The sequence below is a fragment of the Arvicola amphibius genome, chromosome 2 (genome assembly GCF_903992535.2).
Source record: "Arvicola amphibius chromosome 2, mArvAmp1.2, whole genome shotgun sequence".
Lineage (NCBI taxonomy): Eukaryota > Metazoa > Chordata > Mammalia > Rodentia > Cricetidae > Arvicola > Arvicola amphibius.
The window spans coordinates 146,289,819-146,302,664 of record NC_052048.2 but is presented as its reverse complement, the minus strand read 5'-3'; the positions used below and the strand labels follow the sequence as shown (position 1 = coordinate 146,302,664).

Here is a 12,846-nt window from a genome sequence, read left to right as displayed (position 1 = left end):
GGAAACCCAATGCCATCTTATGGCCTCTGAGGGTATTACATGCATGTCATACACAGACAAAACCTCCATACACGCAAAATAAAAAGGCACAAGCAGGAACATCTCAAGAGCCCAAACATCATGGAAGGCATGTGTGTGAGGATGCTTTTGACAGAAGTCAGCAACACACACACACACACACACACACACACACTTGTATTTGCCTTTAAGGCAAGGAACCTTGTAGGCTCTGAAGGTCCACAGAGACGGTGGACCCCAGAACTGGAACTTTAAAGACCAGTAGTATCAACGAGATGCAAGCTCTGCCCATCTATACCGCCAAGCTGGACAGCCTCACTCCGAGTGACTTTTCTCAGCTGAGGGTAGTCATGACCATGATAACATCAGCTTCCACAGTCTTTCGGTGTTACTAACTGGTCAGGACAACAGAAGACACTTCCAGAAAAGAAGAAAGAACTCCTTGACTCGAAAGCTGCTGAGTAAGCTTCATTTCATCTCCCCAGACTTAACCCTGCGTGATCCAGCATCAACACCAACAAGAAATAGCCTAGGAAAGAGTGCAAGGCTCAGCGTCATCAGCAAGCAGCTGTATCATCAGACAGGAAGCTGGCTTTCCAGGAGACCAGGTGGCCCTGATTCTGGCTGTAGGATAATTCCCATCAGAGGAAGGACTGGGACAAATGAACACTGGCTTCTGTCTGTAGGGAGGAGGAGCAGGTGACTGTCAGTGACCCACAGTACACAAGACAGACTTCCCAGGGAAAGTGAGGCGGCATCTCGACAGGCTGGGATTAGAGGGGGCTCCAGGAGCCATCGTGGGAGAACTGTCCTTGCCTCTTGCCCTCCTGCCTGGTCCCCCTCCCTGTCTTCTCCAGCTCTTACTTCATCCCATCTGGTTTAACTCATCCCACTGAGGCGCAGTGTCTCCTCCCTGTTACAGAGAACCCCAGAGAAAGATCATGAATCCTTGAGATAACCTGTGAGCCTGTGGTCCCTGGAGCCACTTCCTCAGAGCTCGGGGACAAAGAGCTAACGGCTGTTTTCATCCATTCTTTATAAACAAAGAGTGGTCTTTATAGCTAATCAAAAACAACAGCAGACATGTTCTAGGGAAAAACCAGTGATGTCACGTCTCAACCCTAGGCGCTCACAGAACAAGAGCCCAGGAACGGCTGTAAAACAAGACAGATTTTCAGTGTGGAAGGAGGAGACCGAAGCCAGTCCATCATGCTAACTCCCTGAAGCTCTCTAGCTCTGGATGCCTTCCACCTGCTCATAGACCCCTGGAGCCCTGGATATAAAGTCCCCTGTAAGGTCACATAAACCAGCACCTCGCTAAAGAAGGGAAGGTGTAAGGTGGGGCAAAATGGGCAGGGCCTCTGGGGCTCCCTGCTGCTTCTAAAGCTCAGCTGGGCACCTAAAAGGTCCCCAGACGCCTCATTGGGGTACGTTGCATTTAGAATGTAAAAAAGTGAGCACCAAATAAATAAATAAAAGGAATAAGCAGCTGCATTTAGAATCCCAGGATCCTTTCTAGTTTGAAGAGGGTCTTCAGGCTGGTCAACATAGCTGTGAACTATGGGCTGTAGAGGACACCCACCTAGATCTCACGCCTCTCTTCCCTCGGCCTGCAGGACCATGCTGAAGGAGCAGTACATTGACAAGACGCGGGTGGCTGTGTTTGGGAAGGTGAGTCATGCCGTCTTCTGCCAGGGCCTCTGGACCCTGAAGTTTAGAACTGTGTCTCACCACCATCAGCTTCCTTCTGAGTCACTGAGGTCACCTATGGCCTTGGGGGAAGGACAGAAAGGAGAGAAAGGGAGAGGTAGGGAGAGGTTAGTAACTGCAGCAAGGCATTGCTGGGAGAGCCTATCCTTGGCCTTTGTCACATGACCTAGAAGGAGAGAAAGCAGGTCAGGCCCTCATCAGAAAACTCCACTGAGCTCCTAATTTCTTCACTTGCCGAGCCTGGTGAGTGCTGATGGGCACTCCAGGAAGAGGGACCAGGAACCAGGGTGTGGACAACTTCCTATGTGCAACCACAGTGTTCCCCACCTTTGCTCAGACGGAAGGAAGACTGTGGGTTCCCTGTGGCTAAACCAGAGCAGTTTCCACATGGCAGCTCATGGAATAGCCTCAGCTGGCCCATACCATACGGGCTGCAGTGAAGGTCCAGGGATGGGAATTAGGTCTCCAAGGGCTACTTGTAAGGTGTGCTAGGCCACCCTCCCTTCCTCAGGCCACCTTGACTGGAGAGCCCTTATTCTCAGAAAGCCAAGAGCTCATGCCTCATCTCTTTTCCCCACCCCTTCAGAGGAGCCCTTCAGTCAACACCAGAATATACCCCATAGACTGGTGAGCCGTGTACACTGGGGGACCTGATGGTGTCATATGGGAGACCCCAGAAACAGGCAGAACAGAGTCTGTTTCTGTTCATGGCTCTCACCTAATATCTGACAAAAAGCAACTTGAGGGAGAAAGGATCTATTTTGGCTCCTAGCTCCATGACGGGGAAGGCATAGCAGCCATGATCGTGGGAGTCTACGTTACATCTCTAAGGGTAAAGGGTCAGGAAGCAGAGAAAGCAGAGGGACTTTGGCCAGAGGTAGAGTTGGTTGTGACCTTATTATCTTAACTGAGCTAGGATCCCAGATTTCCTTCTTATTTAAAGAGGGTGTGCATGGCCCAATCAGTGCCTGCCAGCTAGGCCCACATCCCAAAAGTTCATTGGTCTTCTAGAACAGTGCTATCAGCTGGGGCCTCATGTTCAAAACGTGAGCCTGTGGAGTCACTTCATCCGAGCTTTAATCTGAGCACCTGCAGAGGAGAGGCCGCAGGGAGAGTCACCAGTGGGCTCCCCTCAGAGGCAGAGCAGAGCCCCAAGATAGCCTTGAGGCTTGTTTCTAGACACTTCTGCCTGTGAGCAGCCCAGGGCCATAGATCACTGATAAACTTAACTGAGCATCAGTACTCACTACACCCCTTAACCCTCACACCCCTGACTTCCCAGCACCCCAGTGGCAGAAGTGAGGGGGCCAGTGAGGGGGTCTTCATGAATTTCACTCTCCCCAAATATATAACAATGTCCATCTTGAAGGAGAACTAGCCTGGCCTTCTTCCTTTGCCTCAGACAGTAACACCCACTGGGACTATGTTACTTTCTCTGGCCACAGCAGGCCCAGGGTCATCTGATTGTCAGTGTGCTTTATCCGAGAGTGGCCAGCTGGGCTATACAGCCAAGTGTGCCATGTGGGGAGGGACCACGCACCTTCAGATGCATTCATTCCCCCACAGCTAGAGCTAGGCAAGCAGCAGCTTGGGTTACTTGCCAGACCCTTGCTTTCCTGTTCTGCCAAGTGGGGCCTCACACTTTGCTTAGTAGCCTGGGTCTGTTTAGGTTTTGTTTGGCTCTGTTTAAATGTATCTTAAACAGAAGTTTTGTGAGCCTCCAACTCGGGTTCCCCACTTGTAAACAGAGACTGCTTTTTCATTTCCTGGCCATCCAGTCCCGAATAAACACACAAAAAAATGTATTAATTACAGCATTGTTTAGCCAGTGGCTCAAGTGTATTCCTAACTAGCTCTTATATTTTAACTTAACTCATTTCTATTAATCTGTGTATCACCATGAGGCTGTGGCTTACCGGTAAGGTTCTTGCAACTTTTCCCTTTGGTAGCTACATGGCATCTGACTCTGCCTTCCTTCCTCCTCTATGTCTGCTTGGAATTCCTACTTGCTATATTCTGCCCTGACATAGGCCAAAGCAGCTTCTTTATCAACCAATGGTAATATAACATATTCACAGCCTACAGAGGGAAATTCTACATTATCCACGTCCCTTCTCTCCCAGGGCCCCCAACATGGGCTGTTAATTCTTTATTAGTATTATTACACCATATGCCTCTGTGTGTGTGTGCATGTGTACATGCATACACACATGCACACACATTATGACATAGTTAAGGAGATAAGAAGACAACTTGTAAAAGTAGCTCCTTCCCTTCCACCATGTTGATCCCAAGATCAACTCAGGTTTTCAGGCATAGCAGCCAGTGCCTTCACCAACTGAGCCATCTCAGTGGCCCTGGGTGCCATCAACTGTTTCAGTACTCTGGCATTCTGTGACCTTTGCTCTTGTTTCATGAGACATGTGATTCTGTATGCAGCCTGGATCATGTGTCCCTTCCTCACACAATGAGGGCATTTAAGGCCAGAGCGCCCTGTGCAGCAGAATCTGCTCCACACACACAAGAGGACATCTATGAGCTGTATCCTGAAACCTCTGGCCAGAGACTGTAGGCCACCATGCAAAATGTAACTATCTTGAAGATCCACTAGGGAAAAAAACGCTTGAAAGAAATGCAGAATGGCTTGTAGAAACATGTATCGTCCACTGACAAACAATACTGCTTCCTAGGAAATGACGTGCTGAGAGCCATGGTACACACCTATAACCCCAGACTTAGGAGTCTTAGATAAGGAAGGATGAGAGTTCAGGGTCAGCCTGTGCTAAATAGTAAAGTCCTGTCTGCAGAAGGACAAAAAGGACAAAGATAGGGAGGAAGGAGGAGAGGGAGGGAGGGAAAGAGAGAGGGAGGTAGGGAGGGAGGGAGGGAGGAAGGGAGGGAGGGAGGGAGGGAGGGAGGGAGGGAGGGAGGGAGGGAGGGAGGAAGGAGTAAAGAAAAGAAAACTGAAAGAAAGACTTCAATTAAAGATACTGACAAGCTGGGTGGTGGTGGTGACACACAGCTTTAATACCAGGACTCAGGATGCAGAAGCAAGCAGATATCTGTATGTTCAAAGACAGCCTGGATCCCAGAGTGAGTTCCAAGGCTACACTGAGAAACCCTGTCTCAAAATAAAAAAAAAAAACACTACTATAATACATTATAATATAACAAACTAGACTCAATATCAAACCAATAGGGAACTTGGTATGATGTGATTGTCACCCAGGCTTCATCAGTTATGAGGTTCTCCACACCCCATGTTGCCATGGTCAGCACACCCAGGTTTGCACATACATGCATGCACACATGCATGCACGTACACACACACACATACACATTCATATAGCTACATGTTCACATACACTCTCACTCATACATGTATATACCACATCAACATTTACACATTCATACATATCCATTCACATATGGGTTCATGTGTTCATACAAGTAGACAGGCTCAGAATATCCATTCATATGTGTACAACTGTATTTTCAGCTGTATGCCCATACATGTAAGCACATGCCTGCATGTTCTTATGTTCCTTTGCTTATATGCTCTCTCTCTCTCTCTCTCTCTCTCTCTCTCTCTCTCTCTCTCTCTCTCTCTCTCGCACATACACACACACACACATATATATGCTCACAAATGTTCACCTCTCCCTCCCTCTTTCTCCCTCCCTCCTCTCCATCTCTCCCTCTCACTCTCCGTCCCTCCCTCCCTCCCTCCCCCTCTCTCTCTCTCTCTCTCTCTCTCCCTCTCTCTCTCTCTCTCTCTCTCTCTCTCTCTCTCTCTCTCTTTCTGTCTGTCTCATACACCCATTTACTCACATATGCCTTCTGCAGCCACCATTTGTGCCTAGTTCTCTTGGCCCATTCATGCTCAGGGGACCTGTCCTGTCCCCCCGACTTTTCTCAGCAGACTGTAACACTTGGAAGGTACCAGACAGTGATGGGCACAGCTTCAGCTAGGAGACCCACACCAGCAGTCAGGCCACATGAGTGCCAAGGGATCACCCTACCTGCAGGACACACATATGAGTTTCATGAAGTCCTGGGCTGGGTGGCATGAAGGCCTGTTCTCCACCCTGTCACTGAGCTCTGCCTCGGCTTCTGTGGGATATACAGAGGCAGGTGCTGGCTGTAGATGAGGAAGTGGAAGGGAGGCTGGACTGGAATGCTGGACACCAGTTGAACACCAGCCTCGCTCTGTCACCATCCTAGACAGAGGATGTGGTCTCTGTGATCGCATAGACGATCTCTGTGTCACTAGGCATACTTATCCCAGGTCTCTGGGCACTGGGTGCTGAAGAGGGGGAGACTGAGTCACACAACATGGAACCAGGGAACTATTTAGTGTCTCATCTATCGCCCAACAAGGATATTTAAAGCTCGGATCTTTGAAAAAACTACATGAACACATACATATTAGGGGCTGGCCCTCATGGGCTGAGGCTAGTTTCCTACTGAGTTGTGGAAAGTGACCCAACCCCTTGCCTCTTCTTTTTTCCTTCTGTCTCCTAGGATTATGGTGGTTACCTGAGCACTTACATCCTCCCAGCCAAGGGAGACAATCAAGGCCAGACTTTCACCTGCGGCTCGGCGCTCTCTCCAATAACAGACTTCAAACTCTATGGTAATGGCTTTGATGAGACCCAAGGTTGAGCTTGCAGCTTAACCCCACCTTTCCCTTCAGCACCTCTGTGCCCAATAGCAAGCACCCCCAGTGCACAGTGACCCCCTGGGGCAGGAGGGAAGTCTCTAGCCATTGTTTGGAGTGAAGGTGGGTCAGTTCACCAGTAGGCAAGGATTGCTCTCCAAAATCCAAGGCCAGTTCACTGTAATGACTTCAGAAAAGCCTGTCCCTACAGGTGGGGAGGAGGCAGGGAGCAATGCCTTGGCCATCTTTCTTCTGCTGCAGGAATGTGTGTGCCGCGCAAGTACAGGGGGGAAAGAAGGGAGGAGGGGCGGGTGCTTGCACACAGACCACGCTGGTGATGGTGAGGTTATTACTACCCCCAGGATATGGGGGTTCTGAATAACTGGGCTCCTCTGCCTGCATCCACCCAGGTCCACAGATGGCACCTGACCATACTTCTTTGTGCAGAGTGAAGCTTCCCAGGAGCGGGACTAGAGCTGGGAGATGGGCCATCAGGATGACTTTGTTTTGGGGTCCAAACAGACCTGAGATGCCCTAGGTTGAGAGAGAGCCATCTGCCCAAGCAGACATGGTCCCTGCCTTACACAGATTTAGAGTCCCAGGCCCTGAACTGTCCTCTCTTTGTCACCCACTCCTTTCTCTGGCAGTGCGTGGCTTGGTGATACTCAACACAACATCCTTAGTAGCCCTGAAAATACACATTCTATTTAGTGCTCCAGGGCATCAGGCTCTGAGCCCCAGGAGACCCCATATTAAGTGATGACAAGTCTGCTGCAGTACTGTGGGAACTGCTCTCTTCCCTGTCCCTCCTGAGGTCCACGTGCCCTTCTTTAGCACTTGTAGGCCCTAGGCAGCAAGGCTAGAGCTGGGGAGGCTGCTGGTCTAGCAGCCTCTGGGGAGCTCATGACACAGGGTGTCACAGCTCGAATGCAAATAACTTTGCCCTGGCCATTAGAACGCTCCTGGTCCAACTCCAGAGGAACCTTCCCATGGGAATGAATATACGTGTTGTGTGTTGGACTGTTCAGTGAGCCTCTTAATTTCTTAATCATGCCATTCCAAATTCACCTGATTCAAATACGCATAAATTAGACTGAACCCCACACACAGACACACACACACACACACTCCTTTTTCTTCAGCTGGGTATAGGACTCAAGACCTCGTGCATGCTAGGCAGGCCATGTCCTGCTGCGCTCCCCAGCCCACCTGTATCTTAATGAACCACCAAGTTCCTTCCATTGCCTCCTGTAACTCACAAAGGTCACCCTCAGAAACCCTGTGACGTCAAAGTGAGCCCTCATCCCTGGTTGTCCTGGGCAGAACAATGCTATGGGAGCCTGACCCCTTCTCCATCACCTGTCATATATCAGGTGTACAGAACCAGGATCTAAGCCGCTTAGAGAAATTCACCAGGAATGATGCATTTAAACAATCACACACACACACACACACACACACACACACGCTGTTTGACTACCTTGCCATGATGCAGGAGACTTAGGAGACAGCTTTTAAATCCCAAAAACCAGTATAGTGGGTGGTGCATACATTTAATCCCGGTACTTGGGAGACAGAGGGGGGGTGGATCTCTCTGAGTATGAGGCCATCTGGGCTTACACATCCAGTTTCCAGACCTGCTAAAACTACATAGTGAGACCTTGTCTCCAAACAAAAGCAAAAAGCCAACAAAAAGCTTAGCATTTACTATGCAAGTAGCAGGGAATGCCCCCCTCCTGCAGCCTCATCCCTTCCATCAGGGCTCTGCCCCATTGGAGCCCTTGAGGACCGGGGATGACCCCGTCCCTTTGCCTCTGCGCAGCCTCTGCATTTTCTGAGCGGTACCTTGGCCTCCACGGACTCGACAACAGAGCCTATGAGGTACGTTTGGCATAGTGACAGGGAACCACGTGAGACCGATCCATCTACTCTTCCCTGTCCTCCTACCTCTCATCCCCACCCACTCTCCCTTCCAAAGGGCTGGGCCTCTCCACCATCAGTGCATCTTCTCACTGCATGGAGCTGGATTAATGTGGCCTCTGTAAGCTCCTCTGTTCTCCTGATTGGCTTTGATGGGTGAGGGAGAGAGATAAGAAAGCCCAGGGTGCTGCTGGGGGTTGGGGGCCCCTGCTCCCCACACCAAGGCCAGTTCCCCTTTGGGAGGGTGAAGTATGAACTGTGTTTCTTACTACATCCCAGCCATCCTGTCGTCTCAAGGGAGAGTGTTGTACACAGCACGTCATCAGCCATGCACAGGCAGAAAGCCAGTGTCATGCAGGACTCTGCGTGGACAAAGGGACAAGCCTGCTCAGTGTCACTCGGTGACATGATGAGCCTCTGAGACCACCTCTTCTCAGAGAACCCCCTTCACTTTCTCTCTCCTTTCCCCTACTCTGAGGGAAATGCTGTTTTCCCATGACACAGGCATCCCAGCCCTCCAGGGCCAGGCGTTTCCCACCGTTTCCCTTGACCCCTCCATCAATGTCCCCACCCACACCTGCTTCCTAGCCGTACCCCACAGCTAACCCTGTCCTCTTGCCCCACACACGCAGATGACCAAGCTGGCACACCGAGTGTCCGCGCTGGAGGACCAGCAGTTCCTGATCATCCATGCCACGGCTGATGGTGAGGACAGAGCGCCACCCCCCAAACTCCCTGGTGCTGAAGGTCCCCTGGGTGGTGATGTGAGTTTTGGCAAACGTTTGTTTCTGTTTTCTCCTGCAGAAAAAATCCATTTCCAGCACACAGCTGAGCTCATCACACAGCTGATCAAAGGAGAGGCCAATTACAGCTTGCAGGTATGGGACGCTCCCTGCGAGGTGTGGAACTTAGAGCAAGGCAGCCCTTGTCGTGGGGACAGGACCGAGTGGGGTCCACATCATATCATGCCAGTGCCCTTCAACTGATAGCAGCTCAGCTCTATATCCAAGCCACCACCATTCCACCTGACCCTGCCCCACATTCCACTTCTAAGCAGAGGAGATGGCCAAGCCAACACATGCAGGCCCTGGCAGTGTGTTGTAGGTATGGGGAGGGTTGGTGTTCCATGGGTGGCTATTGAGCCTTCTCTTTCTGACTGTCTCTAGGCGAAAGCTCTGTGAATGCCCCAAGCTCCTCTACCCTCTGTGACTGTGATCAAACACTGTCCGTCCCAGAAACCAAACCTACAACGGGCTTCGCTGGCATTCACTCCTACCTCTTCCCAGCAACATACAGGAATGATGCTGGAAACTTCTCTAGTTTCCTTCTTGTGCTCTGGTTCCTTTGATAAAACAGTTATAACCTCACCATCTTTTAAATTCAGGGGTAAATGGCACCCTAACTCCCTCAGAGAGTATTTGTCTGGTTTTGACCGCTGTCTGCCTCTGCATTCAGCATCCAATGACCTCTGGCAGCTCTGTATGTGGGTTGAGTAAGGAAGAGGCTTTGGCCTGAAAGTTGTTGGCTGGGATGAATGGCTTGGTTACATTACATATCAGAGTGTGATGCACTCTGGATTTGTTAAGTATACTCCACACATCATGGCACCTGTGCCTGGGGCTATGCATGGCCAACACAGCAGCTGCCCTCTCACTCAAGAGTCTGCAGTCATGACAAGCTCCAGGGGAGAGCACAGGAACAGGGGACAATGCAAGAGGGGTGGCATACCCCCTTATTGCCTTCTTGCAGCTTATGAACTGAACGTACATATTCCAGGCTAATGGTGTCATTAAAAAAATTAAGATGAGTGTTCCTCTCAAAAGCATGTAAAGAATACAGGACTCAAATGAGATTGGGCTCAGATACAGAAAGAGTAAGATTCCAAATCACACTTGGCTTCTCGTCGTGCGTGTATGCGGGATCAGCACAGTGCCTCTAGAAGACGGGTTATGTCACTGCGCTGGCCGTCCACTAAAGACCCACTCTGCCTGGCATGCCTGTTTGTCAGCCCTCCATTGTCGCCTGCCTTGTCCTAGTGCCTTGGGGTATTATAGTAGTCAGCTCTCACAAGGAACAATTATGAGCCAGACTCTATTCAGTTTTCCTTCCCACATCACCTGGACCCAAGACGCAGCTGCGTGAGCATATACCAAGTCAGCACGTGTGGGTTCAGAAAGCAGGCAGCCTGGGGCTCATTCCCATCCTGGAGAACCACTCAGCCAAAAGTCAGTGTCTCTCTCTCTCTCTCTCTCTCTCTCTCTCTCTCTCTCTCTCTCTCTCTCTCTCTCTCTCTCTACCTATCTGTCTGTCTCTCTCTCTGTGTGTGTGTGTGTGTCTTTCTTGTCTCTCTCTCTGTCTCTCTCTCTCTGTCTGTCTCTCTGTCTCTGTGTGTGTGTGTATATGTGTCTTTCTTGTCTCTCTCTCTGTCTGTGTGTGTGTGTATATGTGTCTTTTTTCTCTCTCTCTCTCTCTCTCTCTCTCTCTCTCTCTCTCTCTCTCTCTCTCTCTGCCTGTCTGTCTGTCTCTCTCTCCCCACCCACTGTGTGTGTGATCCTTGGCCTGTGACCTTGTAGGTCTTTTATTTTCGGTTGTGAGCCTAGCCTTTAACGGCTGAGCCATCCCTCCAGGCTGACCTTGTAGTTCTAAGTGTGTACCCAGGCTACAAAGTAGAGCAAGTAGCTCTGGCCAGAACGTCTGCTAAATGAGGTGCTTCCTGACTTACTCAACCAATTTACACTGTATCCACTGTCTTGGGGAGGGGAATAGAGATGCCAAGGGAGAAGGTTCTGGGCAAATGGGTAAGTTTTCATGATCTGCCAGGGCGCAAGAGCCCTCCTGCCTGGTCCAGAAGCAGAGCTCCAGGAGGAAAGGGCGCTGCTGCTGGGACTCGCGTGGCTAAGAGATTCGTGCTCCAGCTGGAATTCAGTGTGTGGAGCATGGCTTTTCCCAGGCTGCCTCTCCTCCGTGCCTCCAGGAGTCCCTTTAGCAGGTGAACTGCCGAGGGGTAACCTGGTTCTTCTCCCTTCACAGATATACCCAGATGAAAGCCACTACTTCCACAGCGTGGCCCTCCAGCAGCATCTGTATCGCTCCATCATCAACTTCTTTGTGGAATGCTTCAGGATCCAGGACAAGCTACCCACAGCCACAGCAAAAGAGGATGAGGAGGAGGACTAATCTTGCTTGAGACCTAAGCACAGACATGGCTCTTTCTACAACAATATGCAACTGAGGAACCCTCCCCCACCACCACCCTCCCTCCAAGGGCAGTGGAAGTAGGGGTGCCGGCGTTCCATAGCATGTGTCTCGATACTGAAGGCCATTTGGTGGGGGCGACAAGCTCCGGTGGAAACCACATAGCCTGGAACAACCCCACCTCAGCAGCATCGCCTCTTCCTGGCCCCCAATGACTGGCCCATCCCATGTCCCCTCCCCCGAGGGGACAAAGTGAAGGACAGATGACAGTGAGGGCACACTTTGAGCCCAAGAAAACCAGCCCTTACGTTCAAGCTTTCTCTCTGTAGCATTGAGACCCGCAGTCTACATTCACGCACTGCATCTGTGCTCTCGACTGTGAGTCCTGTCTGGCTTCCCGTCTGACAGAGCTGTGCCCTGGGAACAGGACAGCATGGTTGTCTCGGCAGTGTTCATACATGCCTGGCCCTTTCTGTGCTTAGAAGAGCCCCCACTGTCCCTATCTGCACCCAGAAAACAGTACTTTTTATGTACAAAGTAAGACTATCACTCTGCCCGTGGTTAACCTTGTAGCATTACTTTGTATTTTTCTATTGTTTTAACTGGACACCCCACTGTCTCTGCCCCTGGACTGTCTCACTCTGAGCATTCTTTCTTTCTGTCTTCTGTTGCTTTGCTCTGCTTTCCATGTCGTACTTGTTTGGATAAAGAGATCATTCTGGAACACCTGCTGTCTCTGTTAGACTTGGTGGAGGTATTGCAGACACCAAGGACACAGAGCACCCAGCAGCACTCACTAAAAGTTCTTCAGTCAAACCTTCTTCCCCATGAGTGGAGCTGGAACTCGCCTGTGGCTCCACACCATCCATCCCACATGTCCTTAAAACTGCTACTCTTTCCCCCGTCAATCAGTTGTCTGCTCTTTCCAGGTAACATTGGGTTAAAAATCACCAGACAGAATGTTGGTTCCACTCTTAGGTCTGCTGAGTAATAAACCGAACCAGGTCCTCACCAGCTGCCCCAGGGCTGGCTCCTCCCTCCTGCTCTGACAGTGACGTCAGTGAGCCCCACCCCATCTCAGTAGCCTTGTAAGATACACTACCGACCAGATGTGTGACCACTGTCACCCGTGTATATTTCATTTCATTGTATATAAAGCAAGAAATGTGTGTCTGGCGTTGTGCAGTCCCCTCCCCCTCCCAGGCCTACCCTTGTGTTGAACTTGCATGCAGACACTTCTCTGGCTGATCTGGCCTGTCCAGAAGTGAAATATATTAATTGCCATCGCTTCCTTTCAGGATTTTTTGACAACCTGTATGTCGGTACGAATCACCCCAGGTTCC

At 50.5% G+C, this 12,846-nt stretch overlaps 1 protein-coding gene across 3 annotated transcripts in view; it reads left to right on the top strand.

Annotated features, from left to right (window-relative positions):
* Dpp6 (dipeptidyl peptidase like 6) overlaps positions 1-11,485 on the top strand; it is a 655,432-nt gene extending 643,947 nt beyond the window's left edge. For all 3 annotated transcript variants that reach the window (XM_038318722.1, XM_038318721.1, XM_038318723.1), the window contains 6 exons: positions 1,635-1,689; positions 6,253-6,364; positions 8,211-8,269; positions 8,941-9,013; positions 9,113-9,186; positions 11,339-11,485. In XM_038318722.1, coding sequence (XP_038174650.1) covers positions 1,635-1,689; positions 6,253-6,364; positions 8,211-8,269; positions 8,941-9,013; positions 9,113-9,186; positions 11,339-11,485 — 520 coding nt within the window. The remainder of the gene's footprint in view (positions 1-1,634; positions 1,690-6,252; positions 6,365-8,210; positions 8,270-8,940; positions 9,014-9,112; positions 9,187-11,338) is intronic.
* Positions 11,486-12,846: the final 1,361 nt, after the last annotated feature.